The 26,826-nt window shown below is 41.7% G+C and overlaps 1 protein-coding gene across 2 annotated transcripts in view; it reads left to right on the top strand.

Annotated features, from left to right (window-relative positions):
• ptpn20 (protein tyrosine phosphatase non-receptor type 20) overlaps positions 1 to 26,826 on the top strand; it is a 389,207-nt gene that overhangs the window by 290,848 nt on the left and 71,533 nt on the right. For both annotated transcript variants that reach the window (XM_048563379.2, XM_059640399.1), the window contains 4 exons: positions 6,650 to 6,694; positions 8,399 to 8,473; positions 9,408 to 9,469; positions 9,773 to 9,934. In XM_048563379.2, coding sequence (XP_048419336.2) covers positions 6,650 to 6,694; positions 8,399 to 8,473; positions 9,408 to 9,469; positions 9,773 to 9,934 — 344 coding nt within the window. The remainder of the gene's footprint in view (positions 1 to 6,649; positions 6,695 to 8,398; positions 8,474 to 9,407; positions 9,470 to 9,772; positions 9,935 to 26,826) is intronic.

Below are 26,826 nucleotides of genomic sequence, written 5' to 3'. Positions count from 1 at the left end.
CAATGCATTCACGCATACAAAATAAAACCAGCCTGAGAAGCAATCACCACAGGAAAAATGAGATGAAAAATACCTTGAGGCCTGCTCATCCTATTTAGTTACTCATTACTCCTCTGCAACTGTCATTGTTTGGCTGAGATTTATCCCTTTAAGGTGAGGAATTCTGCCCCCCTGCCCCATTTAATTTTATATACATGCCTTGTGTGGATTCAAAGCAATAATGACATCCTGAAAGATCAAATTAACCTAATTATTGACATAGCTCCTAATCGGAAGAGTGATATTAAGAGATTGTTGAGCTTTTGTTAGATGGAACATCAAGGATTCAAAGCGAATTTTTAGCTTCTGGGAACCAGCAACTGACTCCTGCAAAATGTTGCAGGATTTTCACAGAGCAAAAAAGGATGAAAGAGGGACAGCCTGATAATACAGCATCATGGAGCCCTCAATAGGAGCACTTTTAATTTCCCTTTCTTGAAAACTTGTGGATGTTTCATTACATTGGCAAGGAAAATGCTCACCTTTCACCCTTGATCACAGTTTTCCCTTGAGAAGGTGATGGTGAACTGCCTGTAATCCATGTGGTGTGTGTACACCCCCAGCTCTATCAGGGAAGGTCTTCCAGGAAATTGACCCAGCAGCATTAAAGGAACAGTGGAATGAGACTGAATGGGTGATAGCCCTGGGTTTAACACAGGCTCAACAGCCAGTAACAAAGGGGCATTGATTCGGGAATTCACAGCTAAAATAAAGGCAGAAAATTCAAAGAAACATCTTCACATCTTCAGGGGGTGCTGATGGCCTTGTGATACTCTTGCCAGGCTGTTAATACACATGCCCAGCTAATGTTCCATGGACGCTAGTTCGAATCTTGTCTTGGTAGATGGTGGAATTTTTAAAAAATGGAATTAATAGTTTAATGATGACCATGAATCCATTGTTAATAGTCAGTATTAGGCTCACCAATATCTCTTCCCTCTCCTCCTTTAAGGGAAGGAAATGCCATCCTGACCTGGTCTGGCCTACATGTGACTCCAGACCCACAGCAATGTGGTTGACTCCTGGCCAGTGACGCCCTCATCCTGTGAATGAATAAAGAAAAAAAACAAGTCAAAAATGTTGGCAAAATACCAATAGACTCTGTAAATAAAGACATTCATGACAAACATTTGCAATTAAAAATAATAAAGGATATAAGAAAAGCATGAAGAAGTGGCTCTTGTTAAAATCCAATGACCTGAATGGGATTTATTCAGCTGTACTTGAACTACTATGATTAGAAGGAGTGTGAAAGGTGAAGAGGAAAAGTAGATAAAGTGGCATATTGGAAGCAGAGGAAAAGAAACGCATGATCTGAAATATAGGAACAAAATTAGGGAAGACAAGACTGCAATGAGAGACTGAGATAACAAGATGTAGAGCTGAATGAACACAGCAGAGCAAGCAGCATCAGAGGAGCAGGAAAGCTGATGTCTTGGATATGGACCCTTCATAAATTTCTGAAGAAAGGTCCAGACCGGAAACGTCAGCCTTCCTGCTCCTCCAATGCTGCTTGGCCTGCTGTGTTCATCCAGCTCTACACCTTGTTATCTCAGACTCCAGTATCGGCAGTTTCTACAATCTCTACCATGACAGACTGATGTATTGAAAGAGGGGTTCGAGATTTGATGTTAAGAGTTGAACATGAGATCAGGAGAGTGCGGCCACAGAGCAAAGAATGAGGCCATTTGACCCATTATTCCTGTGCTGGCTCTTTGAAACAGCGACTCAATTAGCCTTACTCTTCTGCTCTTCCCTCAAAGTCCTCCCAAGCATTTATCCAATTCCCTTTTGGAAGTTACTGTTGAATATTCTTCCCCACTCTCTCAGGCAGTGGACCTTAGCTCATCATTACCTGCCACCTAGAGCAAAATGTTTCCATTTCTCCTCTAATTCTGTCCCCAGTTATTTTAAATCTGTGCTCTCTGGGTATCAAATCTCTTTCCAGACTTTCCTTGCTTATTCAACCAAAACCCTTCGTGGTTTTGAATGTCTCTGTTAAATTATCGCTTAACCTTCTCTAGTTCTTTGGAGAACTATCCCAACCTCGCCACTCTCTCTGTACAGTTGACGTCTGATACCATTCAACTGAATCTGCTGTACACCATCTCCAAGGCTCTCTCCGAAAGTGCATAAATGGTTTTATAAATGAGGCTTAACTGGCAATTTAGAAAAGGTTAGCATGCTCAATAAAATAACTCCATAGAGGTCAGTATCCCATCACCAAGTCACCCTTTTTATTATATGTGCGTAGTAACTTGACACTGATCCAGTTCCCTTAGAGTTAGTTCTTGTAAACAGAATCTCTGACACTCCTGTTTATATCTGTCAGCCAGGGTTCCCTGATTGGACTAGAATAAGTGCCCCAATCAAGGAACTCATATTCTATGAGGTCCAACTTGGTACAATCACTGCACTCGACATATTATGAAATAGAAAACAAGCTGTTGAAGATATGTTTCATGTTTGTTCCATCCAATCCGGTTTTGAAGCAAATATAATGTAATGCACTGTTGGGGAAGAAATCAGCAAGTTTTCAGATAGGAGTTGGAATAGCTTTAGCTCAGTCTAATCAGCTGCACTAACTGGCGAGGCCTTATTCTTTGAGGAAGGTTGTTGAAATGGGTTTTACTGCTTCGAATCTGTCCCATGAGGAGGCTGTCATCTCTTCTGGAGTGAAATAAATGAGATAGAGCTGTGTGAGCTCTGACAGTGCTAACAGGGGTGTAATTTAAGCTTCACTCACTGAAGACAGCCTCATTGTGTGGGTGGTTACTGAAGACAGCTCCATGCCATTCCTCTCAGTGCCTGACGCCTCTCAGTTTTGCTTTACAAGTAAGAAAGAAATTGTATTGGAGATCAACTTATTTGTTCTTGGCCTTGACATTTAGCAATCAAACTGTTTCTGAGCACACCCTGTAGGAACTCAGAGATAGTAAGAACTGCAAATGCTGGAATCAGCGATAATACAGTGTGGAGCTGGAGGTACACACAGAAGGGTCCCAACCCGAAACATCATCTTTCCTGCTCCTCTGACGCTGCCTGTCCTGCTGTGTTCCTCCAGCTCCACACTGTGTTTTATTTGTGAGAACTCATTGCTTTTCTCACTCATGCTTGAATGTGTAAGGTCAGCGATTTATTCCATAATTTCAGAGTTGTCATCAGCCCTTGTCATAGCTTAACTTCTTGTCGTGTGAGTTCATCTTTATATTTTAATGTGTCTATGGCCAAATATAAGGGAGTTGGGGCCAGTTGCTTCAGAACAGTGTATTCCCCCAAGAGCTACAATTCCAAACACCAACTCTGTTGGTAACGTTGACAGCCATTGACCTGAAGATCACCAATTTTTTTTTTATTTGCCAAAAATTTAGGAGTGTCTGTAAATGAAAAGAAATGTATAAGTTAGGAGCAAACTATTCAGTCCCTCGAATTTGCTCAGCTATTCAGTAAGATCCTGGGTCATCTGAATATTGCATATTTCTGCCTATGTCAGAAATCTTTACACCTTGTGTCTTATCAAGAATTGACCTAACGCTGCCTTTAAAATATCCAAGTTTCCATTGTCTTTTGAGGAAGAGAGATCCAAAGACTTATGACCATCCTGAAAAAAAAATTGCCCTCATTTTTGTCTTAAATGGGCAACTGTTTATTGTTGAAACAGTGACTTTGAGTTCTAGGCTCCCCTAAGACAGGAACTGTCCATTCCACATACAGTCTGTCAAGACGCCTCAGGATCAAAAGACAATGAAAATTGAGTAGGGGACAGGGACTAATTGTTCGAGATCATATAGACTTGATGGGCTGGATGTCCTCCAGTGTTGCATGATTCTAGAGAAATACACTTTTCAAAAAAAATCCTACATCCCAGAGAAGCACCTCACACCGAAAAGCTCTTCCAATTTAAAACCATCAATTCTGATGTTGGCACTGGAAATCATTGAGTTCAGCCTCTCATGCTGCTAGGCTGCTCTTGTGACTGCTCGGGAACAGATCTGGAGGAGCAGCTTCATGACAATGAGTTTCACGTGAGGTGGAGAAAGGAGGTGATTTTAGACAATTTGCGATAGGAAAACTGGAACCCACCTGGAGGCTTGCATTTTTATCTTGGCATCCAGGTTTCCAACAGTGTGACAGTTTCTGAACTATCTTCAGGCCAGACGACAGTTCTAAGATAATAAAATGTGAGGCTGGATGAACACAGCAGGCCAAGCAGCATCTCAGGAGCACAAAAGCTGACGTTTCGGGCCTAGACGTCAGCTTTTGTGCTCCTGAGATGCTGCTTGGCCTGCTGTGTTCATCCAGCCTCACATTTTATTATCTTGGAATCTCCAGCATCTGCAGTTCCCATTATCTCAGACGACAGTTCTAGCTCATTTTCGCCTGAAGTGACCTTTCACTGTGGAGTGGTTGCAATAAGCACAGGAATATACCTTCTTCGTGTTTGGACCAGTGTGACCATGAGAGAGGGAGACCTGGCCTGCTTGTCATGCTGGACAGAACCAGTTTACAGCATTTACACTTGTTAAAGTAAGGAGATTTTAACAAAAGTACACTTTGACTTGATTTCACATATGAAAGATGCAGAATAAGAAGGCATTTAGCATGCTTGCCTTCATTAATCAGACCATTGAGTATCGGAGTTGGGGTGTCATTGTTGAGGTTGTACAGGATGTTAGGCCTCTTCTGGAATACCTTATTCAGTTCTGGTTGCTCTGTTATAGGGAGAATATTATCAAACTGGAGAGAGTGTCAGAAAGTACTTACCGGGATGGTGGTGGGAATAAAGGGTTTGAGATATCAAAATAGACAGGAAAGACTGGGAATTTTTTCACTGGAGCGTAGGAGGTCGAGGGGTGACCAAATAGAGGTTTATAAAATCATGAGGGGCACAGATAAGGAAAATGACAAGGGTCTTTTCCATAGAGAGTTCAAAACTAGGGACATATTCTTAAGCTGAGAGAAGAAAGATTTAAAAAGGACATGAGGGCAACTTTTTTTACACAGAGACTGGTTCGTGTGTGAAATGAACTGCCAAGGAAAGTGGTGGATGAAGGTACAGTTACAACTTTTAAAAGATATTTGGATATATTCATGAATAGGAAGACTTTGGAGGGATATGGACCAAGCATAGGCAGATAGGACTAGTTTAGTTTGGGAGCATGGTCGACATGGACTGGTCGGACCAAAGGGTCTGTTTCTGTGCTGTACGACTCTATGAATTGCACTATCAACTAAATTACAAAACATTAACATTTACTGACTGTGATATCTGGTATTATGTATCACACAAGTGTGTGATGCCTCTCAGCTACATTTGTAAACGATAATAACCCACTCTTACTTGGACATAGCATTGCGTTTCATCATTATCTGGCCGTGAATCGCTCAGTCGACTGATTTTTTTTTTTTAAAAAAGGTTTTCCTCCCTTAGATCTTGTCCAGTCCTGCTTGAACCCTGTGAGGAAACACTGGTAATCCAAACCCCAAAATCTCAGCAAAATAGAATGTGTTCCCTGATGGGGTGGAGGGGGGAGTGGTTGTGGAATTAGGAGGAACCAACACTGATAATTCAACAAACAATGGGGCTGAATTATTCTAGAATTTATCCAAATTGCCAACCTAAGTGAGCACCTGTCACTGGGGATATTCTTATAAATATTCATTATCAACTATTTTAAGCAGTTTGCAAATATCAGTGACGGAATAGTTGTCTATGTGTCAAATAGCATTAGATCCAAGGGCTTAATAATGAGTGCCATTCAATTTTAATCCCAAGTATGCTTTTGTGGCAAACCTCATGAGGATTCTTAAAATTCAAATGCAAGCAAAGCACTAGAGTTACAGTCTGTGATAGTGGCACATCTGTAAGCTCTTCTCTCCCCTTCTGTAATCAGGACACGCTGTGACAATTGTCAGTGCATTGAGGACAGGAGTTGGGATGTCACGTTGCAGCCATACATGACATTGGTTAAGTTACTTTTGGAATACTGTGTTCAGTTCTGGTCACCTTGGTATAGGAAAGATGTAGTTAAGCTTGAAAGGGTGCAGAAAAGATATACAAGGACGTTGCCAGGATTGGAGGTTTTGAGCAATAGGAAGGGACTGAATAGGCTAGGGCTATTTTCCCTGGAGCATCAAAGGATGAGGGGGTCCTATAAAATTTCATAAAATCACAAGGGACATGGATAGGGTAAACAGCCAAGGTCATTTTCCCAGGGTTGCAGAATCCAAAACTAGAGGCTTTAGGTATAAGGTGAGAGGGGAAAGATTTAAATGGGGCCTAAGGGAAAATTTTTTCACGCAGAAGGTGGTGCATGTTGGGAATGAGCTGCCAGAGGAAGTGGTGGAGATTGGCACATTTACAACAGTTACAAGGCATCTGAATGGGTATTTGGAGAGAAGGGTTTAGAGGGATATAGGTGAAATGCTGTCAAATGGGACTGGATTAACTTAGGATATCTGATCTGCATGGACAAGTTGGACCGAATGGCCTGTTTCCATGCTGTACAACTCTATGACTCTTACACACTGCATTTGTGACCCTTATTTGCCTCTATCTGTTTCTTCATGATTGTTCTGTATTCTTATCTTTTATTATCTTAATTTCCAGGAGCTACAAGCAGAAAGAAAGCTAAGAAATGTTTAGCACTAAAAGGCAAGTGCGAATATTCTGTTTGTGAGATTGCTCTGTTTCTCTTTCCCTATCTCAACCATTTAACAATACTGTTTAAAATCAAAACATCTCCAAGCACATTGCACATTGCAGTAATTTTTGACATCTGTGCACTTGTTGTTTCTCAACAAGTCGATCAGTTATTATGTAACCCACAACAACACAGATAAATAAACCACAAATCTCTCTATGTTGCTGGTACTCACTGATGGATGGCTTAGAATCTGGATACTGGTGAAATTCCTGCTCTACATCAAACAAGCTACCTGACCCCTCAGATCCACCTTAGTCAGAAAACAAGATTTCCATTTAACAATACATCAGAGGAATAGAATCACCAGCAATGACTCTGGCGCTCGTATTAACGTGTCTGGAATGAGGTTAGGTCAACTCACAGTCTGAGATCACATCTGCAAGCCCCTGGCCCAGGTCTAATAATGGTAGGAACTACAAGGAACTGGCACATGTTGAAAAAAGCTGTAAGGTCCATGCGGGAAATGGCCTAAGTACTGTCTACGCTGATGGTAACATATAGGATTCATGGGAGAACAGCTCTGGGTCTCAAAGGAGTAAGATCAAATGTCTGGGTCTTCCTCATTGCCTTAGAAACAATGTCTATCATATTAATATAATTTGTGCTTAATTGTTATTTCACAAGAAATTATTTATGTCAAGAGCCTCTTTTTGTCCCACTACCAAGTGGCTTTCCACTATTTCAGCAAATCAAGCGTGTCCCTTAAATCCTTATCAGGAAAGAGGACAGTGACTGTCAATCTCCCAGATTGCTCATCATGCTGGTATGAGATATGGTGAGAATTTACCTCACTCCAGCGCACTTGTCATCTCCCATTAGTATTTGTCGCAAGAACACACATGATTGATAGAACAGCATTAATCCTGTACTAGTCTATTCAATCTGCCCCCACATGAATAGCCAGAACATTATCGACACACCTCAAATCTTGTTTTTCAGAAGGACAGTGATAGAAAGCTCAATTGGTGAAATGCTGGGGTCAAAAGGAAGTTCTCACGTTGTGTCCTGTCACAATGCCTTCCTGGACTGATCTTTATAAATACTGTAAACGCTTGAAGAGGTTCTGTTAAATGCAGCTGATAAGTAATATCTTTAACCGTTATCACTGCTGTTAGTGGAATCATCGAATAAAATAATTTAGAATCATTGAATCCATATAGTGTGGGGGCAGGCCATTTTGACCCATTGAGTCGACACCATCACTCTGAAAAGCATCAACCTCCTACCCCATCACGCAAAATCGGCCATGGCCAATCCACCTAACCTGCACATCTTTGGGTTGTGGGAGGTAACCCCATGCAGACACAAGAAGAACGTGTAAACTCCACACAGACAGTTGCTCAAGGGTGAAATCGCACCCACTCCCTGGTGCTGAGAGGCTAATCACTGAGCCTCCCTAATTTCTTAAAAGGAAATTAACAGTGACTGAAAAGTTGACGCCAAATACCTGATGCTTGCTTAATTAAAAGCAGGGAGCTACAGAATCTGAGTAAGAGATTTGAGATTCCTCATTCATTTGCCTTTTCCAATGAGCCACTGGGAGCAATCTGTATAGAGTGTGCTCAGAGGAAGGGTTTCTGGTGCCTGTCTCTGATGAGCTCAATTTTTTGCATGAGTAGTGAATTATGTATGTTTTTCGTTGTAAATTTAAGGCTTCGCTGACCGAAAGCTGACATCCAAAGAGAGACAAAACCAGCTTGAACGAGAGAAGCTGTGGACTCTGGACGGTAAGGGAATCTTTCCATTGTCTTAACTATTTTGTTTCTCTCCACATCAGTAACCAAGCTGTGCTCTGAAAGCACTAGCTGAGTTCTGGGTCCATTAAGCTGCATCATTAATTATTATCAAGATGTTTGCCTCCAGCTGTGGTTTCAGAGGGCATTTCTGCTCCTGATTCAGTGCCAGACCGAACCCTCCTGCACTGAGGGGTTGCTGAGTAACAGAAAGCCGGGAGACAGAAGAACAACAGGTTGTTAAAGTACTTGTAGAAACCAGCAGGTAAAAATAAAACGGAGCTGGAAAAATTCTGAATCACTACAACATTGTGAGTTATTCAAATCTTAACAGAGGTAAGAAAAGTGATTTTTAATGCATTGTGCATGTTTTAAGAATGAATTACGATGGTTTATAATGTGGATTTATCACAAAATATTTGTGTTAAGTATTCAGGGCTTTTAAAGATTCCCTCAAGGGAAAATTATAGATGGTAAACCAATGATGAAAGACAGCATGCAGATGAATATTCATCTGATTATAAATTTGTATCCTCTATAAAATTGCTGAGTGCTATTTATGTAAGCAGTCAATCTGTCTATTTGTCTCTTGCATAGAAAAAAAACAAGAATCATTTTGGTACAGAGATAGTAGGAACTGCCGATGCTGGAGAATCTGAGATAACAAAGCGTAGAGCTGGATGAACACAGCAGGCCAAGCAGCATCAGAGGAGCAGGAAAGCTGATGTTTTGGGTTGAGACCCTTCTTCAGAAATTATTCCAGTTTTCCTGCTCCTCTGATGCTACTTGGCCTGCTGTGTTCATCCAGCTCTACACTTTGTTGTCTAAGAATCATTTTGGATTATTTTTCCTCCTTTAGATCTGTTATGAACATAAGCAGTTTTCCCATTGAAAAGTCCTTACTTTACATTATTCTTGTTAATTTTAGGCAAACAATCTGCAGATTATGCACAGTCTCAGACTAACTCCACTCTGCCTGCAGAATCTGAGGTATCTTGCTTTTTAAATTCATGTTTGTAAGTGCAGTGCTACTTTCTTCCTGATAGCTGTAGGAGTTATTATTTAACAATATTTTACATGCAATTTTGCACACACTCCTCAGTGCAAAGTTGCTCTGTGAAGTAAGCAGTCAACTGTAGCTGAATTCTGTGTATATTGCAAGTCATTGTTCTTTCACATGTAATTGTCTTGCCAATTCAGTAACAGGACAAAGGCTTACTGAAGACTCGTGCCTCCCATACTATTCTGGAGGTGCTGAGTTAAACCACAGCTACTGTTTTTATCTCCTGGCAGAACTCTATAATCCACATTGAATTGGAAAAACCAGCATGTGGCGGTTTGGGCTTTGCACTGGTGGGTGGTGACAACGGAACTGCTGCCTTTGTGAAGGCGATTAGCCCAGGCAGTGTGGCAGATCTGGATGGGAGACTCAAAGTGCGAGACAGTCTGTTGCAGGTAATGTCTGTTGGCTGCTAAAGCCCACCAGTTGGTTGCTCTGAGTTGCAAATCAATTGATTCACATGATTCGTGACAAAGAACACACCCACATTTATTTTGCATCTCCCATGATCTCAGGAGGCCCTGAACCGTTGAGCTACATTTGAAGTGCAATCACTGTTATGCAACGGCCAATTTGTGCACAGCAAGATCCCACTAACATCGATGTAATAGTCCTCAAAGAATCTGCCTTTAATGATTCTGGTTCAGTGATTGCTATTGGCCAAGATGCTGCAGATAACTCCTCCAACCTTTGAAATAGTGCCATGGGATCTTTTATATTTATCTGAGATAGGACAGACATAATATCTCATCTGAAAACATCTCGACTGTGCTACATTCATGGCTAAATTGTACTGGATGATCAGCCTAGATTCATTTATTGAGGCTCTGGGAAGCCTCCTTAATGTGCTAACAATGCAGTATTTGAAAAGTTCTGAGAAAACTTTCAAACTTTCCAAAATTCATGCTGCAGCTTTGGTGGAAGATCACCAGGGAAGGGCTGCTTGTGTTGGTTTTTGTAGAGTTTTGCTAATCACTGATGCAGCAAGCAATCAGGAACAGTATTACGGTTGCTACTGAAAATGCACAGCATCATAAAGTAAACTATTGTCCATTAAATCTGGTTTACAGTTACATGTCATTGTGAAGTTAGAGGATAACTCCTCAGGTAGTAGTGGATGATCTGAACTCTATACTTTTTAACCTTTATGTATTTATTATCAAATGGAAAGCTCATGTTATCTGTATTGTAAATTTACTTATTATAAGAGATAGAGCTGAATTGTTGCTAGAAATCTGGCCATTCAAGTTGGTACATCTACCTGAAAGGTAGCACAATGTAGTCAGTAAAATGCATTCAGGAGCGTATTTAGACACGGGGAATACACTTAGACTTGATCAGTTTTATTTTGGTAAAACAATGCAATCAGTCCTGAGAGTTTAATCTCGGACAAAATTTTTCTCCTAAAAAAAACGTTAACTTTGTAGCATCATGTACAGTAGGAAAACTAGAAGTGGTGCTGACTGGATATTTAACATCATGTGCACTCTCCATCTAACAGAAGACTGCTTTAAGTGACAAAACGCTTTGCAAGTTTTCACAATGCAGATATATATCCACCCTTATCTCATTATCGTTGAAGGGATTTGTATAAAAAATAAGAAAAAAGCCAATAGCCGGGATCAGGTTAAAACATTCCTTATAATTATTTGACTCTTCTGTGTATTGCCATGGCAAATCACAGAATCCCTACGGTGCAGGAGCAGGCCGTTTGGCCCATTGAGCCCATACCAATCCTCCAAGCAACATCCAACCCTGAACCTCCCACCACCCTATCCCTGTAGCCCTGTGTTTTCCATGGCTAATCTACCTAGCCTGCACATTCCTGGTCACTGTGGGTAATGCACCCTAATCTTTGGACTGTGGGAGGAAACCAGAGCACCCGGAGGAAACCCACGCAGACATGGGGAGAATGTGCAAACTCCACACAGACATTCACCCAAGGGTGGAATCAAACCTGGGACTGTGTTGTTGTGAGGTGGCATTGCTAACCGCTGAGCCACCATGTCATCATCTTATCAATAATTGTGTCACAAGCCAAACTTCAGACGTACAAGGATGCAAATCAGCTCCAAGAGAGGCACCATCTGGTATTTACCAGTCAAAGCTATCATTTATATCCTCGGACAAAAGGAAATGCAATGACAAATGATGGATTCACTACCCAGGTTCTGGAAGCTGTAAATCTGGTGTACAGTTGGCTCACTGCATTTTGTGTAGAAGAAATGGGCCAATCTTTCTGAACTTTTGCTGAGGGCCAGCGTAAAACGCATTAAGTTCAAAATTTGATGTAAGTGGTTCTCTTGATGAATCTGGATCTTTCTCACTATCTCTTCATCATTGGCCTTTCTTGGGCATTTGAAACTGTTGTAGTGGAGTGGGAATGATCAGGCCGAGCTGAATAGGCTTCGTAAAGGTGAGTGTTATTACTTGACTTTTGGTTTTCAAATTAGTTATTTTTTGTAAACATTGTTTTTTAATTAGCTGAATTCTTGCATCAGTCTTGCTGTTTGGTGCTGATATATTTGCATTGTAAAACATATTTTTCTGAGTAGCTAAATAAATGATTTTGCTTGCAGCCATTGAAGTGGGATTGGGATTGCTTTTGAGATACCAGTACCATTTCCTAATGCTGGGGAAGACAAGTGGTTTCTATGGGGATAAGGAAAGCAGAAACTTCTCTTCCTCATACTTCATGTACAGATCCCAAAAGTGCATTATTGCCTTCATATCAACCTATCCACTATACCTCAGGGGAGAAGTGTCACTGCTTTTTTCACATCCCTTCAGCCACAACTTATACCACAGAGGGTCCTCTTCCTTGGCCAGTTCACTAGTCCTTTCAAATTCTTGCACTTGTATCCTCGCCTGCATGTCCTGACGTACTAGTCTTACCCAACCTATCTAGTAGAACAGTTATTTACCAGCCACCACAAAGTGGGGCTTTTCCATTCCACCACTCTGCAGTAAATGTTGTAGCCACACTGAGTGTTCCTTCATTTAATTTCAGCCTAGTACTGCTCACTTCTTAACCTCAATTTAAAACCCATTTTGAAGCTTCATAAAGGTTGAATCAGTATTTACCTCTGCACACAGATAAGCATGTACCTCTTTGCTTCTGTGCATCACCGTTGGGCTGGCTATTGGTGCAAGGCCAAAGTTTTGCTCATTTTTCAACTGTCCAGACCTAAGGAAATGAGGAGTCATCACTTCTTTGAGCTGTCTTGGGTCAGGCAGTTGCAATCGTAGGATCCCTACAGAGTGGAAGCAGACCATTTAGCCCATCAAGTCCATGCCAACTCTCCAAGGATCATCCCACCCAGACCCAGTGTCCCTTTTCCTATCCCTGCATTTCCCATGGCTAACCCACTAAGTCTGCCCATCCTTGGAGACTATGGGCATTTTACCATGGCCAATCCACCTAAACTGCACATCTTTGGACTGTGGGAGGAAACTGGAGCATCTGAAGGAAACCGACACAGACACAGGGAGAACGTGCAAACTCCACTCAGACAGTTGCCTGAGATCCCTGGCGCTGTGAAACAGCAATGCTAACCACTGAGCCACCATGTCGCCCTCTAATAGAGAAGTCACCATAGTCCTACTGGACCATAGGACTGGTGTCTTAGTTACTGATTAACCACAGTTGAGACAATGGACAATGTACAATAATTTAAATAAGTACTTGCATCAGAAGAAGGAAAAGAAGAAGGATACTGGCTGAAGCAGGAACAATGACAGTCGTAAAAGACTTGGAGGAGACAGAAGCTATACAATGCTATCAGTGACAACAAGAAGGGACCAAACTGAACATAAGGAAGGATAAAGATTTGACACAACATTCCAAAGACATGGTTGTGATCCTTTTTCTGATATTTAAACTTAATTAAAGAGGACGTATTTACTATGAATTAGTTATGACTACAAAATACAATACAAACTCTTCTATAATTCTGAAGCTCTGTTCCTTCATATTCCATTGAATCCCATTACTGTTGTAATCGTGAAGCCAAGTCCACAAGCTTATTGTGAACATGACTCTGACTACTTTGTTTTGTATGTGTCAAGCAAGGGAAGTAAAGTAGCAGCAGCAATATAATCTTGTGTGACTACTTATTTTTCTATCTGCTAAGCCAAGAGTTAAATGGTTTTCAATGAGTGGTTTTCAATTAGTTTGAGTCAAGAAATTGACAGCATTTTTCCATAACTTGCTGAAGAACCAAACTTTGCATTGTATCTTTATCCCTGTGCTATATTTTTTGCATGCTTTTGGTATGGGCTATGAGCATTGGTACATCAACATTTTTCAGTGCCTCATTTCCATCTTAGTTTGTGATTGTTAAAGTTAATCACCTGAATTTTTCTGAAATGGGACACCTCATGATGTGCCCCCTTGGTCACACTTTCTCACATACATTTAGGTTTTAACAGTTTTCCCTACAAAGTTGCTGGAAGTGTGCCCTGATAATGGCAAGCAGCGGGAAAACGGGGCAACGTCTTGGTGAACAATGAGGTTTAAAGATTGGAAACTAAGTAAGGAAGAAGGGTGAATCAGAGGGATTGAATTCGATTTCAAACCAGACACAGATAGTGAATTATGTAGCTGAGTGGTATTATCACTGGACTGTTAATCCAGAGACCCAGATAACATTCTGGGGCCCAGGTTCAAATCCCACCATGGCACATGGTGGAATTTGAATTCAGTAAATGTTTGGAATTAAGATTCTGATGATGACCATGAATCCATTGTCAATTTCGGTAAAACCCAGCTGGTTCACTAGTGCCCTTTAGGGAAGGAAACTGCCATTCTTACCTGGTCTGGCCTACATGTGACTCCAGAGCCACAGCAATGTGGTTGGCTCTAACTACCTTCTGGGCGATTACGGATGGGCGGTAAATGCTGCCCGGCCAGTGATGTCTCATCCCGTTCAATAAAGGAAAAAAAATGAGAGAGAGTAAGTAAGAAAGAAATGGAGAAAAAGGCAGATGGAAAGGTCAGGAAAAAAATGTATAAGAATTGACATTATTGAACTTTCCTAAGGTCACACGTTTTAATTGTTCTACTTTGGGCAAAATAGACTGGCTATCAATAACAATCAATACATTGTTAAGAGGCTACTGGTATTGTTAATTTCTGTGGCTTGAATTTCTGCTGTTCATTTAGCATGAATTAATTTGTGAATGTGGCAAAATTGCAAAAATCGCCGGAGCTTATCAATGAGAAACCATTCTTAGAAAGCCAGGACTTTTTGTTTTTATGGGGCATCTCGTCACCAGCGGAAATGTTTGTTAGTGACAAGATTACCCATTTACTCAGTTCTGATCCTATGTTTTCAGTGTTAATGAAAGCCTGAATATTTGCTGATATGAATGATGCTCGAGATTTGAATTTAACAGAGGAACAAAATGTTGCCCTAATACCGCACAATATAGTATAATGTAAAGAGTAAATTATTTATTCATTTTAACTCTTGTCCTGAATTAAGGGCAATCTTGTAAAGTTTACATTTCTGCTGTATTTTTTTCCACTTTCTTATGTAAACTGATATTTCTGGAATGTTGTTTGATGAGTCGTAACTTGTTACGAGATTGATGTCTTCTCACAGGCAACCTGTCCTGAGGTTTAAATTCATGGATATTAATTTGTGTCATGGATATTAATTTGCGGTCGTGTAGTTTACCAAAATGCTTAGAATGCCAGATGTTTTCTGTGTAGCTGCTAAATGTTAAAAGTACATATATTAACATAAAGCAGCTTAAAAGTTGAGGAAATTATATTCATGGTGTTTGGGTGTAGTTGTCAATAATAGATCATTACAAACGCCAGCGAAATGACAATCATTGCTAAAGTCTGCATGGTTCGGCTGAACCAGAGGTTGTTCATTGCTTTTACTAAGCTTGCTCACTCAGTGAGTCTGAAGGAATAGTTCACCTATCTAGCCAAATTACTTGGACCTGAGATTGAAACATAATTCACCGTCATGGTGAATACGGTTTACTTTTGTATTGGAATATAGATGGCTTGTTCTCTGCTGCTTTAGACACATAAGAAATAGGACCACAATTCGACCTCTCAAATCTGCTCCAGCATTCAACTTGTTCGTGGCTGATCTACCACTTCAACACTATTTTCCCCAGACTATCCCCTAATATCCTTATTACCCAAAATTCTATGAATGTTTGGCTGGAATGATTGAGCCCCTGTGGCTCTCAGATTCACCACTCACAGTATTCCTACGCTGCAGAAACAGGCCGTTCGGCCCAGCAAGTCCGCACTGACCTCCAACAAGCGTTCCACCCAGACACACCGTCTCCCTCTACCCTAATCCCGTAACCCTGCATTTACTATGGCCAATCCATCTAACCTGCACATCTTTCAACTATGGGAGGAAACCCACACACTCACAGGGAGAATGTGTAAACTCTATATGGACAGTCATCCAAAGCTGGAATCAAACCTGGGTCCCTGGTGCTGTGAGGCAACAGTGCTACCACTGAGCCACTGTGCTGCTCAAACTCTTATTGAGGAAGTTTCCCTTTATCTTAGTCCAAAATAGGCTGCTTTTATTTTGAATGTACCTCCTTGTTCTAGATCCCTAAGCCAGAGGAGACATCCTTCCTGTATCGACCCTGTTGGTGTCTGTCAGAGCTTCAAATCATAACTCTATCTTTGTCACTCTGAAAGGGTTTGGAGATGATTAATACTGCATAAGTAAAAAGATTCCTCAGAAGGAGTGGTCTTGAATAATGAATAGCTAGCTGTAATGAAAGGTTTGTGAAGGCACAATCGAGAACAATCTGTCATTGCTTTACTGCTGCCTTTTCAAATTGATTGCCTCTGGGTAATGATGAACAGCAAAAGGGCATCCAAGACTTTAGAGGGGCGATGCATATAGAATGAGTCTGAAGAGTTGAAGAATGATCACAAGCGTGAAAAAGAACCAAAGGAGATACTTGCATTTGTAGTATGTCTTCCACAACCTTGAGGCATCTCAAAGTGTTTCACTAGCAATAAAATACTTCAGAAGCGCAGGAATGGATGAAGGACAAGCTCCCACAAACAGATAAACAAACAACTCCTGCAGAATTGGATGGAAATGGAGCAACTGGGAAAAGGGGGAATGAGGAGCTTCCAGTGTCATTTTTCTCAGGCCGTTGGAAATCGATGTATGGAAGGAGAATGCTAGAATTGAAACTGCTTTGTAAATTGAGTGACTAGGATCGCATCTGGGCTTCGATTCTAAAGAAGCCAATGGTTTCAGGCTCACTGGAGACAGTAATTATAAATATCACCGGAGGAACATGCAAGTGTTGAGAAAAATTAACTTGAAGCAGAGAAGTGTGCATACAATCAAGCAGATATAAGGACAATGACTTACATTTATTTGAACAAAAGGCACTGTTGGTAGGAAGTTCAATGACTGGAGGAGGGTTGACACCTGCCCAGTCTGCTCTGAAGGAATGAACTTCAATTTTTCTGCACTCAGTGATCAGATAAAATATGTCTTCCTGAAGAAGTAGAGAGCTTGAATTAATTGTGGAACTTTTTGACCTAGATAATGAAGAAGTTCTTCAATGGTTCTGGAATGCAAACAAGATTCAAACTCAATAGGAAATGAATAGGATCAATTGAAAAAAGCAACGTGAATCAATACATGAAGAAATGAAATGGAGCAACACTTTTGAAAGCCTAATACTCAGTTGTGACAGCAAATCTGACTGCAGGAGATCATAAATAACAATGGTATGGTGTTCAAACACAAGATATTCAGATAACCAATTATGACTGTGCTCAAACACACCAACTCAGATGACACCATCAGCTGGAGTAAGGGATTTCCAAGAATTGGCAATGAGAAGTTTTATCCATCGAGGCTGATGAAGAGGTGACAGGCTCCTGTTGATTGGATTGATCTACTGCCTTTAATAGGCATTGATCCAAGTGGTTCAACTCCAATTAGAAGTTAACCATCAAAATCATTGACAGAGGGTCATGTGACACAGTGAGGAAACACTACCTCAGAGCCAGGAGACCTGGGTTCAGGTCCCACCTACTGCAGAGGTGTGCAAGAATATCTCTCAACAGTTTGATTTTTTAAAAAAATCAAAATCACTGGTGAGCACAAAGAGACATCAATGAAGACTTATGGAATTTCTTCAGTTTTATTTGGAAGATCTTAAGAGGAAATCATTTGTGATGCATAACTTCAGGGAATTATGAACTATTAAACTTTGGAAGAGTAAGGGTCAGAAATTATGGTGTTTAATTGATAAGTCACACAATTGGAAGAAAATCAATGAAGCTGGCTCTTTCCAGAGTCAGAAGGAGAGGCTTGGACCATGCTTAACTTTCAAACTGTGAACCTATATTGGGCAGAGTATACGTGGAAAAGAAATTCCAATTCAGTTGTGACTTGCTACTGAAAATTTATTCTTCGTGTGGACTGATGTGCCATTAAATAAGCTTAGAGAGGCAATACCTTTCAACCTAGAGACTGAGCAAGGCTGAAGATTTCAAACCTAAAAATGAGAATGACAAACCAATGCTTATGGAAATGAAGTTACTGCATTCGCAACATTATTCACTACTTGGAGTAGGTGGCCAAGAGGCAGTGACCCAGTGAATGTGGTTGACTGCGATATTTAAGGAAACGCACCACTCGTGTGCAATTACATCTGGAGCCAGAGGAAACGAAAGTCTAGGTAAAGTCAGTCTGCTTTAGATCAATGAGGAGGGATATGATTTACTCATTTTATCTCCATAACAATCACTATCCTGAGCAAGAAGGAAACCAAGGCAAGAAAATGGGGAATAATAGAATTCAAAGTTACCAGTTACAACAAGAAGACAGATGAAGAAGCTATATAAATGTTAGTAAATCCTGAAAGTGAAATAAATGTTCAATAATTAAAGTTAATTGTGTTATGTATTTTACAGAACAGACATTTACATACTTGTGTGTTTAAATATCCACTGAAAACGACTTCTGGCTTTTGGATCAGCAAGATTAGAAGCAGAGAAAATGAAACATTTACAAGAGGAAAGAAGCTCACTCACAAATTTAGTTATTCAACCAATATCTTAAATGGGATTGAATTAGTTCTACTAAATTTGAATGACATTTAACTACACAGGAACGTTGGCATTCTAATTAACATATCACATATATATACTTATACAAGTCATGCTGTGTTGTGAGAAGTGATGGCTGTGCAATAGCTACCTTCCTATATTTACCTATGTTAATAATCTCTGCTGATAAACTCAATCAGTTTGCAACTGTATTGCAACATTGTCAAAGGGGAATTGTATTAAAAGTAAGAACACGATCAATTAAATAGAATATATTTATACTATTTAAAGCTCCATTAACACTAATTCATTCCCAAATGGCAAAGATTTCATGTAACTTGAAAACTATAAGCCTGGACAAAGAAAGGAGGAGGGAAGCCTTACATCCCTTGGCACAGCCTTGCGGTTGTAAAGATGGTGAAACTGTCATCATTCAGTAGCAATTACTCAGTGAAATGGACAGCAACACTTAGTGTAAGCATATGCTATTTCAATGCAGAAATTACTGCCAGTGATTTCCTGCTCCTCCATAGCCTACAATGTTGAAGCCCTCATAGATGACAACCTTGAGAAGTAAATAAACTGACGAGAACATCAGAAGGTGCCCTCACTCATTCTAGGGGCTGACTCTCTGGGCTGGCTGGTCAGAACCCATGTGCTGTGCTCATGTTAAATAAAGTGTGATTTAGTGACTGGATACTGGCCTCTGTGCAGTTATTTCCGAAAATAATTTGAGTTCTCCCATGGATAAGTAATCTGCTCAGTCAGTTTACCATTCTATAGGTTGAAGGCAAAAACCTCAATGACTTGAACCATAAATTTCATATTGCTATGGCTTCCTTGGTTATACAGCGACAAGAAAATGGACAGTCCCAAAACTGAGCTCCACACAATGCTACTTTTGGTTGAACTCAACTAAAAGTTGTGCTATTGTAATTTTGAAATCAAATTAATGAGCCATTTGTGGTGATCACTCCAATAACACTTTTCTGCATGTGTGGAATTAGGAGAATAAAGTCATAACAGAGATCATGTTGAGATACTAATTATTTCTTTTGTATTGTTTTCAAACATTGCTTCATTTTAGTCAGGCAACTGGCAGCAAACGTATTTCCTTTTGTTATTCTAAATGTTAAATGCAGGGTCACCTATTGAGCTGATCTCTAAGAATGCAAAGTGGAAGCTGTGATATTTTCCTACTTAAGCCATTACAGATCATAAAAACCAAAAGAACTGCGGATGCTGTAAATCAGGAACAAAAGCAAAGTTGCTGGAAAAGCTCAACGTGTCTGGCAGCACCTGTGAAGGAGAAAACAGGGTTAACGTTTCGGGTCCAGTGACCCTTCCTCAGAAGTGGATCTGAAACATTAAGTTTGCTTTCTTCTCCACAGATGCTGCCAGACCTGGTGAGCTTTTCCAGCATCTTTGCTTTCGTTTTTCAGTCCAGAAAATCTTCAAGTCGCAAAGATTGTTTATCAAACCTTTGACATTTTCTCCTTGGGCTGGCAATGCTTGTCCATCATGACACAGCGCTGACCATCTCGTAATTTGTACCACATCCTGTAGCATATAATATGTGCTGCACGTTTATGACTTTTTAAAGTCTTTACCTTTTCAAATAGGCCAACTATATTTCCACCTGGTGATAAGCAGTGGTCAGGAGCTTTACCACCATACTAATGGGGGTTAATAGTTGCTTCCTCTATCATGAGCAAGCTTACTCCCACTCAGCCTCCACACTCTAACTCATGCATTACCTTCCCATGTTCATTGGTTGACAACTCCTGCAAAAACACGTAGTGACACACATAGGGGAGATCTCTAGCAAACCTCCTTGTTTTTTGGAGAGGATCAGGTACTTTCTAGGAGTGCAGACAATCTAGCTTCAAGCTGGAGACCAGTGTCTTTTCATTCTTAACCTCCGTTATACTCTGTCATTTGCTCCTTCGTGCACAGGCTGCTGAGTATGTTTCTACCCGGTGTCAAAGATGTCTTCAAGTCTGTCAAAGGCCTGCTTCTCCCATCCTGATCAACTCCCACAGGACAGGCTGACTAGCAAACCATCAACCATCAAAACTGGGCCCCCTCCAGGAAATGTGTCAGGCAGCGATTTGGGAAACAGAGACTCTGAAAACCATCAGTATACCTTAAGGAACCCAATGAAGGGAATGGGTCTTTCTGGCAGAGTCCAGTTTGCCCAGGTCCCTGAAGCTATGGCCTATAACTCAGGCGCTTAACTCTATGACACAGGAACTCGTTGTCCCCATGTTTCTCAACCCTTAGGCTTTGATAAGGCACGAAATCCACCGGGATCCGATACACTCTAGATCTTCATTATTCCAAGCCATCTGCTCTGATGCCTCTTGCACCTGTAATTTGAAATTGGAGTAACTCCTTCTAGCCATAGCACCAGGAGCGGGCAGCTGGCAAGCAGCAGTGTGATGGGCACCAAGTGAATGAGCTCTGAGTCTCTCCTTTCTTCTCCATGTTCACAAGGGCATAAGGAAATGGTACTGGGATACAGCATTATCATCAGTGTGTGTATTAGCTGTGGTTTAGAGGGGCATCTCTTTTGGCTGGCTCAAAAAGGCGTGGTTTTAATTCCTACCCAGAGGCTTCATGACCACTGGTTGAACTTACCTCAGACAGTCATTTCTGAAGAAGGGTCTAGGTCCAAAACATCAGCCTTCCTGCTCCTCTGATGCTGCTTGGCCTGCTGTGTCCATCCAGTCCTACACCTTGTTGTATCAGTCAATAAATATGGGATTATGAAACTACCACTGATTGTGGTTCTGTCTGGTTCACTAATGCCTTTTGAGAAGCGAATCTAGCCATTCTTACCCAGTCCAGAATTAGTCTCTCAACTCTCGACCTGCAGGGGTGTTGTTGCCCTCTGAAATCGGCATAGCGAGCCATTCTGTCCAGCTGCAATTAGAGATGGGCATCAAATGCTGGCCTTGCCAATGATGTCACGGCCCTTAAAAGAACGAGGAAGAAATGGGCTCCAGATTGGCTTTCCTGGTACGGTACAGCACTGTAGGAGGTGCTGTTTACCAGATGGGTAGGTCGTGTCTGCCTTCCCAAGTGGGTGTCTGCCTTAAAGGAACTATTGATCCAACTATTTCTCCCCCTGGTGGAGTGGGCTACCCAGCCTTGCCCCTGTGTCAATACAGTGTGAAATTGGAGAAACACAGGCCACGTTGAACAGAGGAACAGGAGGGCCGATGTTTTGGGTTTGAACCCTTCATCGGGACTCCCCGTGTCACCTCATCACTTGGTTCAAGCAGTGTAGTATGGTGCATCATAGCAAGGTTACCCCTCCCAGGCAACCCCCACCCCCTGACTAAAACAGACAGTGGTCACTGAGGTTGGTGACCTATGACTGCCCAATACCACACCAGTAGCTGTAGATACCCATGATGTGTATCACGAAGAAGGAATCCAACGTATCACTGGAGACAATGGATTTCCCAGTTTCTGTCATCCTGCTATATCGTTGCAGGAACTAAAGTGCAGCCATTGCTGTTTGTTGAAGAGCAACTACTCATCCTGGCCACAACCTTAACCCTAACCTTTGCTGTTCCTCCTGAGACAGGTGAACCTTGAACACACCAAGCCCAGCCCCATTGGTCTCTCTAACTAAGATTTTGTGCCTGTGTACTTTGTACCTACGATGGTGCCATCTTGTACGCTGTATTTGAATACACATGACAATAAAACCTAAATCTAAATCTGAATCAATGAAACTGTTAAAGCTGCTGTAGTATTCCTGCTGAATTGATATACTATTATCATCTGTTGCAGTCAGACATAAGTTTCATTGCCGTTGCCAATAATATCTGCACCACCATCTTCTGCCTCTTCCTTTGTGATGATCCTCTGGGAGGTGGAGCACTTCCCAATAAATAATGAACAACAGTGAAGGACTGGAGTAATTAACCACATCCTTGTACAGTCCTTGCAACTGGAACTTAGTCACAACCTGATCTACTCAACAGCAATGTTCATGAGCAGGTAGCAACATCAGCACATTTCCTGTCCCACCACTTCCTTGACCATTGCTCCACAACTATCAAAGATACCTATGGCTCCATATCCTGTTCGCACTTTGGAAAATCAGATCACAAGGCTGTGTTCCTCCTCCCAGCTTACAAGGAAAAGTTGAAATGTGAGGACTCAGTATAGAACGCAGTGCAGTGGTGGCCTGAGGCAGCAGAAGAGCTGCTGCAGGAGTGTTTGGAATCGATGGACTCGTCCGAATTCAAGAATTTAGCGGCCAACAAGTATATCATCACTGTCTCGACTTAGTTAGTAAGTGTGTAGAGGACTGCGTGCCAAAGAAGTCAATCCAGATGTTTCCCTAACCCTAACCCTAACCAAAGTGGAAACTTTGGATAAACTGGGAAATCCGTGCCCCCTGAAGGCCAGGCATGTGTCCTTCAAGTCAGACAATCCTGACCTTTACTCGAAATCCAAATGCGATCTCCATAAGGCCATTGGAAATGGCGAGAGGCAACACCAGTCTAAGTTAAAGACCCAAACAAACCACAGAGACACCCACCATATGTGGCAAGGCTTACACGTCATAATGGGCTACAAAACCAAAGCAGAACAGAACAGCAGGCAAAAATACATCCCGCCCTAATGCGTTTCATGCATTTTTACATCCAGTTCGAATAGAACATCAGTGAAATGGTGTCACCAGCCCCAGATGGACATGTTCCCTCAGTCACTGCTGCAGACATCAGCAGAAACCATCAAGCCCAGACGGAGTCCCTGGCTGCACACTCAGATCCCAGGCAGACCAGCTGACAGGAATATTCGCTGACATCTTTAACTTTTCCTTACTACAATCTGAGGTCCCCACTGCTTCAACAAGACCACCATTGTCCCAGTACCAAAGAAAACACATACAACGTGCCTCCGTGACTACTGCCTGGAGGACCTGACCCCCCCTAATTATGAAGTACTTTGAGAGGTTAGTCATGGCTCATATCATTTGTAGCCTCGCAGCTGCCCTTGACCCCTTGCAATTTGCCTACTGGTGCAACAGGCCCACAGCAGATGCCACCTCCCCAACCCAACACTCATTCCTGGAATGCCTGGATAATAAGTAGACATACATCAGGCTTCTAGTTATTGACTACAGCTCTGCACTGAACATTGCAATCCCAATCAAACTAATCTCCAAGCTCCAAGACCTGGGTCTCTGGTTCCGCTCTGCATTCTGGATCCTCACCTCTCTGACCCACAAACTGCAATCAGTGAATGTAGACAACAGCACTTTCTGCACAATAATCCTCAACACCAGCTCCCGGCAAGGATGCATTCTGAGCTCCCTATTGTACTCCCTGTACACTCAGGCCTCTGTGGTTAAATTCCATCTGAACTCCATCTTCAAGTTTGCTAATAACACCACTTTTGTAGGCCAAATATCACACAATGATGAGACAGAATACAGGGCAGAGACAAAGTGTTTGGTGGTGTGGGGTAAAGATAAAAATCTCTCTCTCAACATCGGCAAAACTAAGAAGCTGATCATTGACTTCAGGAAGAATTGAGAAGGCCACGACCCTGTCTACATCAATGGAGCTGAAGTGGCGATGGTCAAAAGCATCAAATTCCTGGGAGTGATGATCATCAACAATCTGTCCTGGTCCACCCACATTGATGCAATGGTCAAGAAGACACAACACTACTTCCTCAGGAGGCTAAGGAAAATCAGCATGTCCAGAAGGACTCTCACCAACTTTTATAGATGCACCATCAAAAGTAATCTATCTGAATGCATTCACAGCTTGGTATGGCAACCACTCTGCCCAGCACTGTAAGAAACTACAGAAAGTTGTGAACACAGCCCAGACTATCATGTGAGCCACCTTTCCATCCATTGACTCCATCTATACTTTTCACTGCCTTGGTAAGGCAGCCAACGTAATCAAATGCCCTTCCTACCCTAGTTATAATCTCATCCAACTTCTTCCATCAGCCAGAAGATACAAGAGCTTAAACATATGTTCTCACAGATTCAAGAACAGCTTCTTCCTCATTATTATTAGACTGCTAAATGGACTTCTCAAATTTCAAATCGAACTTGGATCTTGCTTTTTGTGCACCTTCTTTGCAGCCGTAACTTTATATTCTTCACTCTGTTCTATTACCCTTATGATCTCTGTATGCTATAACCTGCCTGTACTGCAAGCAAAACAAAACTTTTCACTGTACCTAGGTACATATCATAATAATAAATCAAATTAAATCAAATCAAATCAAAAGGGATGGAGGTCAGATGCTAACTCTTGTAAGGGCTTGGAGGGGCATGGCTGCAGTTGGAGGCCAACGCTGAGATAGCAGGTAACGGGGTGGCTGATGTTATTGTGTAGTTGGCTGAGCTTTGGGTTTCAGCCAGAGGTGAGCAGAGTTACAAAAGGACAGATATTTTAAAAAATGACTCAGAATACTTTTGGATGAAATGTAGGTGATCTGATTAATAGGTTTGCAGACGATCTGAAAATTGATGGAGTAGATAGTGAGGAAGGTGGTTAAATGTTATTGCGGGTTAGAGATCAGTTGGAAAGTTGGGCAGATAAATGACAGATCGAGTTTAATCCGGATAAGTGTGAGATGATACATTTTGGGAGGTCAAATACAAGTTTAAAGTATCCAGAAATTGGCAGGATGCTGAGGATACACTTAAAAACAAAACATTTTTTGTAGTATACTCTATATCCATAGTGTTTGTCTCAGTGGTGCCTTCCAATTGCCTCACAGCTGTTACTACCAGATATACAGCAGGATCTTGGGATACAAGTCCAAAGCTCCCTGAAAGTGGCAATACAAGTGGATAAAGTGGTAAAGAAGGTGTATGGCACACTTCCTCATAGGTTGGGGCACTGCGTGTAAACGTTGGCAAGCCATGTTGCAGCTGTATAAAACATTAGTTAGACCACACTTGGAGTATTGTGTTCATGTCTGGTTACCACACCATAAGGTGCAAAAGAGGTCTACCAGGATGTTGCCTGGACTGGAGTCTATTAGTTATAAGTGGAGGTGCTGAGGGGTAACTTGATAGAAATACAGAAAATGATGAGGGGCATGGATAGAGTGGATACTCAGAGTATTTCTCCCATGGTAGAAATGTCAAATACTGGGGGAGTGGGTTCAAGGTGACAGGAGAAAAGTTTAAAGGAGATGTGCGAGGCTAGTGTTTTATACGCATGATCATGCCTGGAATGTGCTGACTGGCGGTAGAAGCAGATACAGTTGCTGTGGTTAAGATGTATTTAGACAGACACATAAACAAGCAGGGAATGGAAGGATAATGTACAAGCAGATGGGATTAGTTTAGAATAGTATCATGATCGACACAAACATGGTAGGCCGAAGGGTCTGTTCCTGTGCTGTACTGCTGTATGTGAAATAATTCACAGAGGCCAGTATTCTTCTCTGTCACCCTTTATTTACATGTGTGAAGACTATATCACTGGTCTGGCTTCCTCAGAGCCAGCTCTCAGGGTGCACAGAACCTCTGACTCTCCTGTGTTTATCTGTCAGCCAAGGCTCCCTGAATGTATCAGATTAACAGCCCCAGTCATTGAACTCATATTCTCTGAGGCCCAACTGGCAGACCTAGTTACAGTCACTACGATATGCACTCAGGTGGGCAGAAAAAACAGGCTGAGAGAAGGGAGGGTGGACGAAGCTGGAAGAGGTAGTTTTTTTAGGATCAGGAGGGGGACAGGCAGCCAAGAATGTGAAGAGTACAGATAAATCCCAAAAATGGATTTCTTGTAGGCCTAAGAAAGAGACCAAGAATAGGGGACTGAGCAAACCAAGATCTGGAGGAGTGGATAAAGAGGATGAGATGTCCCTGTCCTAATGCCTTCCATTATTTCTACCCTGAAAACACCTGCACTCCCCCGCTTGATCAGGCTTGTTTGAACTTCTGCCTGCATTTCATCTTCCGGGCCTTTCCAGCTGGGTTTCCTGCCAGCCCTTACCTCTGTATGCCCCACCAAGCCTACCCACTTACCACAGGAATTTTCTTCTTACTCTTTACATTCATTTGTAAATCACATTTGAAACTGCTCAGAGTAGGGTTCACACAATTGTTTCCTTGAAGGGGTTACCCCGTGATGAAGGGGTTTGTATCCAGTAGTGTTTAGCGGAATAAGAGACCAGCTTACTGAATCATAAGTTTCTGAGGGGTCTTGA

Source organism: Stegostoma tigrinum, chromosome 37, assembly GCF_030684315.1.
Source record: "Stegostoma tigrinum isolate sSteTig4 chromosome 37, sSteTig4.hap1, whole genome shotgun sequence".
NCBI lineage: Eukaryota > Metazoa > Chordata > Chondrichthyes > Orectolobiformes > Stegostomatidae > Stegostoma > Stegostoma tigrinum.
Note: the sequence above shows the minus strand (reverse complement) of the source record. Positions and strands in the feature narration are given on the sequence as shown.